This window comes from Amblyraja radiata, chromosome 47 (genome assembly GCF_010909765.2).
Source record: "Amblyraja radiata isolate CabotCenter1 chromosome 47, sAmbRad1.1.pri, whole genome shotgun sequence".
NCBI classification, from domain to species: Eukaryota; Metazoa; Chordata; class Chondrichthyes; order Rajiformes; family Rajidae; genus Amblyraja; species Amblyraja radiata.
This window is the reverse complement of record NC_046002.1, coordinates 3,473,842-3,479,125: the sequence shown is the minus strand read 5'-3', so window position 1 is coordinate 3,479,125 and position 5,284 is coordinate 3,473,842. Positions and strand designations below refer to the sequence as shown.

Here is a 5,284-nt window from a genome sequence, read left to right as displayed (position 1 = left end):
CAGTATTAGTGAGACCACATTTGGAATACTGTGTACAGTTCTGGGGTCCATACTTAAGAAAGGATGTACTAGCCCTGGAGGCAGTGCAGCGAAGGTTTACAAGATTAATTCCTGCAATGAGGGGATTGACATATGAGGAAAGGTTAAGTAGGCTGGAACTCTACTCTTTGGAGTTTAGAAGAATGAGAGGCGATCTCATTGAAACATATAAGATCGTGAGGGGCCTTGATCGGGTGGATGCACCGAGGATGTTCCCAATGATCGGGGAAACTAGAACTAGGGGACATAGTTGCAGAATAAGGGGGGCTCTTTTAAAACTGAGATGAGGAAGAACTTCTTCACCCAGAGGGTGGTTAATTTATGGAATTCACTGCCCCAGGGAGCAGTGGAAGCAGAAACTTTAAATATATTTAAGACTAAAATAGATGGTTTTTTAGCTGCCAAGGGGATAAGGGGCTACGGGGAGAGGGCAGGGATATGGACCTAGGTATGGTTAGTATAGTAAGACCTGAGTGATCTCCTGGACAAGTGTCGATCGCCTGGATTGGGGTCGGAGAGGAATTTCCCGGATTTTTTTCCCGAATTGGACCTGGGTTTTTATCCGGTTTTTTGCCTCCCCCAGGAGATCACGAGGTTCTTGGGGTGGAGAGGGGTGATAGCGGTATAAAGGGGAGGGTAGTGTCTTGTGTTCTGTGTCTTGTGTCTACTGTTTGTGGGTAAGTGTGTCTGTTTAGTGTTCAGCCATGAGCGAATGGCGGTGCGGGCTCGACGGACCTGGTGGTCTACTCTCGCACCTACTTTCTATGTTTCTATGTTAACCCTTCGAGCCAGCACCGCCATTCACTTTGATTGCCGTCGGGAATTTGTCCCGTATTTTGACCCTTTGGCCCTTATTCGGGAGTGAGAAAAAGTTGGCCACCCTAGTGAGCGCATGTCAGAATCAGAATCACACTTCATTCAGCCAAGTATGTTTGGCAACATACGAGGAATTTCATTTGTCAGGTCAGTCATATAATTAAAAGCAACAGATCACGTCAAAAACATATTTTAACATCAACATCCACCATAGTGACTCCTCCACATTCCGCACTGTGATGGAAGGCAAAATAAAGTTCAAGTCCTTCCCTTAGTTCTTCCTCGGTCGTGGGCCTCGAGGCCCAGTTGACGGGATGATCTTGACTCCTGTAGCCGGCGGCGTTCGGGCCCCTCGCATCGAGGCGATCCGCTCCCGCATCAGGGGAGGGGGATGTCAGCTCCCCCGCGCCGGGCGATCGAACCTCGCGTCGGGGCTGGTCGAGCCTTCCGCGGCGTTGGAGCTTCCCGACTAGGCCTCTCCCGAAGACTGCGAGCCCTTGATGGTAAAGTCCGCGGTGGGAGCGATCCCAGGCAAGGGATCCGCTCCGATGTTAAGTCCGCGCCCCAAAGTCAGTCCGAGGAGGCCTCCAGCTCCATCGATGGTAGGCCGCAGAGCACGGAGATTGCGATCCGGAAAATCGATCACATCTCCGGGAAGGGAAGAAACTTGAAAAAATAATTTCCCCCGATCCCCCCCACATAAAACAAACTGAAGAACATTAAAACAAGCTTTTAACACACTAAAAAACAACAAAAAGAATGGAAAAACGAACAGACTGCCGGCAGGGCAGCATTCTCCCTGTGTGTCATAAATTGCTCCGTGAATCCACCTCTGTTGCCTGAATCCGTTGATTTATCGAACAGAGCACTGGGTGAAGAAGCATTGGAAAGAGTTAAAGGCAACTGTAAACCTAGCTGCCCATTCACGATCCCTCCCCTAAGATATCGTTAATTAGTTTATGTACTTTGCAGCATTGGAGCCAGAGCTTCAACCTTCCAGAGTTGCCTTGGCGCAGAGTCCCACAGTTGGTCGCAGTCCTACCCTGTTCTGTCTCTGTGATTTCCCGACCGTTTTTCTGACTTGAAAAGCAAGATTGTCCTGCATTCACAGAGTGAGCGTGAGAGAGAGAGAGAATGGGTAAGCTTGTTGATAATTTTGCCTTCAGGCCCTGTCCCACTGTACGAGGTAATTCAAGGATTCTCCCGCATTTTCCCCCTGGTTGGAACTCGGAGAATGTACGTAGCGGGTACGTCGGGGCTCGTGGGAGGCTCGTAACGCTAACGGCGGGAACTCGGGAAACGTGGTCACTTTTTTCAACGCTGTGAAAAACGTCCAAGAGTGAAACAGTACTCGTGACAAACTTACCATGAGTTTGATTTATTTTAAAACTCGGGAGAGCTCTTGGGAAAACTCGCATCGTGGGACAGGGGCCTTTATATGTTAAAAAAGTCTTAATACAAGCTCCGCACCGCACAGGACTTTAGATATTCCTGAGAGCGCGTTATGTTTGCTAACTAATTGTTAATAGATAACCTTGCACACTAATCCAGGAAAACGTGAGGTATGTCGGAGGGAACTGCAGTTGCTGGCTTGAAAGCCAAGATACACACAAAATATAGTATGATTGTGTTCATCGGTCTGATTAATATATGTCAGAGACAGCTGTCTCTTTTTCTCTCAGAGAGAGTGGTGAGTCTGTGGAATTCTCTGCCTCAGAGGGCGGTGGAGGCCGGTTCTCTGGATGCTTTCAAGAGAGAGCTAGATAGGGCTCTTAAAGATAGCGGAGTCAGGGGATATGGGGAGAAGGCAGGAACGGGGTACTGATTGGGGATGATCAGCCATGGTCATGGTGAATGGCGGTGCTGGCTCGAAGAGTCGAATGATCTACTCCTGCACCTGTTGTCTATTTCATTATCATTATGAAAAAGCTGGAGTGACTCAGCGGGACAGGCTGGGTGATGTTTCGGGTTGAAACCAGTTTAAGAGCCCTATCTGGCTCTCTCTTGAAAGTATCCAGAGAACCGGCCTCCACCGCCCTCTGAAGCAGAGAATTCCACAGACTCGCCACCCTCTCTGTGAGAAAATGTCTTTCCTCGTATCCGTTCTAAATGGCTTACCCCTTGTTCTTAAACTGTGTGTGTGGCCTCTGGTTCTGCTAGAGGCAGGAAACGTGTTCCCGACGTTGGGGGAGTCCAGGACCAGGGGCCACACACACAGTTTAAGAATAAGGGATAAGCCATTTAGAACGGAGACAAGGAAACACTTTTTCACACAGAGAGTTGTGAGTCTGTGTGGAATTCTCTGCCTCACAGGGCGGTGGAGGCCGGTTCTCTGGATGCTTTCAAGAGAGAGCTAGATAGGGCTCTTAAAGATAGCGGAGTCAGGGGATATGGGGAGAAGGCAGGAACGGGGTACTGATTGGGGATGTACACAAAATTGCTGGGGAAACTCAGCGGGTGCAGCAGCATCTATGGAGCGAAGGAAATAGGCGACGTTTCGGGCCGAAACCCTTCTTCAGGGGATGATCAGCCACGATCACATTGAATGGCGGAGCTGGCTCGAAGGGCTGAACGGCCTACTCCTGCGCCCATTGTCTATTGTCTATAATACTCCAAGTGTGCGTGCTAACCAGGGTGTTACTATGCCACTGCCCGTGCCAGTTGCCTGCCCATTTTCAGCAGTCACACCCACGCCCGGGGGGTGCTAGAAAAGTACCACGTCCTGTGCACGGGAACCCTATCCTTAACAAGATAGTTGTATCTTGTAAACAAGTAGTTTATTTAGTATATTTGTTTGTCTTGTATTATGGTGGTGGGTTCTCTTTTGCTTTATCGTATTGTAAATATTATTTTTAATGATTGAGCAAAATTTCTTGATTTAAATTTTTTTTTAAAAATGATATTCGAAAAAAAACCATAGCGTGTTATTCGCTGTGACATGATCCTCCTGTTTGAATGCGTTTGTAGCCTCAATGTTGTTATCAGCTTGCATGCTGGCCAAGATACGATACACACTGCACAGATGCAAGGAGGTTTCCAACATGTGTGTGTTTGTGGAAGCATACAGGCACAGTCACGAGTATACAGGGTCTTGGTGAGACCACACCTGGAGTATTGCGCACAGTTTTGGTCTCCTAATCTGAGGAAAGACATTCTTGCCATAGAGGGAGTACAGAGAAGGTTCACCAGACTGATTCCTGGGATGGCAGGACTTTCATATGAAGAAAGACTGGATAGACTCGGTTTGTACTCGCTAGAATTTAGAAGATTGAGAAGATTGAAACTTACAAAATTCTTAAGCGGTTGGACAGGCTAGATGCAGGAAGATTGTTCCCGATGTTGGGGAAGTCCAGAACAAGGGGTCACAGTTTAAGGATAAGAGGGAAGTCTTTTAGGACCGAGATGAGAAAATCATTTTTCACACAGAGAGTGGTGAATCTGTGGAATTCTCTGCCACAGAAGGTAGTTGAGGCCACAGTTCATTGGCTATACTTAAGAGGGAGTTAGATGTGGCCCTTGTTGCTAAAGGGATCAGGGGGTATGGAGAGAAGGCAGGGATGGGATACTGAGTTGGATGATCAGCCATGATCATATCGAATGGCGGTGCAGGCTCGAAGGGCCGAATGGCCTACTCCACCTATTTTCTATGTTTCTATGTTTCTATGATCATATTGAATGGCGGTGCTGGCTCGAAGGGCCGAATGGCCTACGCCTGCACCTATTTTCTGTGTTTCTATGAATGTGATGGAGACTGAACTGATGATACGATGCCTTCTCTCCACAGCTAGCAAGTGTGGCTCATGTGGTCCAGGTTACAGCAGCCCGCTCGCGGCGATGAAAGGTGAGCTCCAACTCCGACTTTGTCAAATATAGACCTGTTGAGAAAATAGGGAGTGCAGCGTAGGTTCTCTCTCTCTCTCTGCCTTAATAATATCCACTGACTTGGCACTAATTTGAGGAAGGACATTCTTGCTATTGAGGGAGCCCAGCGTAGGTTCACCAGGTTAATTCCCAGGATGGCGGGACTGTCATATGCTGAGAGAATGGAGCAGCTGGGCTTGTACACTCTGGAGCTTAGAAGGATGAGAGGATATCTTATTGAAACATACAAGATTATTAAGGGTTTGGACACGCTAGAGGCAGGAAACATGTTCTCGATGTTGGGGGTGTCCAGAACCAGGGGCCACACACATAGAAACATAGAAAATAGGTGCAGGAGTAGGCCATTCGGCCCTTCGAGCCTGCACCGCCGTTCGATATGATCATGGCTGATCATCCAACTCAGTATCCCATCCCTGCCTTCTCTCCATACCCCCTGATCCCTTTAGCCACAAGGGCCACATCTAACTCCCTCTTAAATATAGCCAATGAACTGGCCTCAACTACCTTCTGTGGCAGAGAATTCCACAGATTCACCACTCTCTGTGTG

General features: G+C 48.2%; 1 protein-coding gene across 1 annotated transcript in view; it reads left to right on the top strand.

Moving 5' to 3' along the window:
* Nucleotides 1-1,786: 1,786 nt before the first annotated feature.
* Nucleotides 1,787-5,284, top strand: part of selenbp1 (selenium binding protein 1) — a 28,978-nt gene continuing 25,480 nt past the window's right edge. Inside the window, exons 1-2 of the mRNA XM_033015848.1 lie at nt 1,787-1,993; nt 4,640-4,696. Of these exons, the coding sequence (XP_032871739.1) occupies nt 1,990-1,993; nt 4,640-4,696 (61 nt within the window). The 5' untranslated portion in view covers nt 1,787-1,989. The remainder of the gene's footprint in view (nt 1,994-4,639; nt 4,697-5,284) is intronic.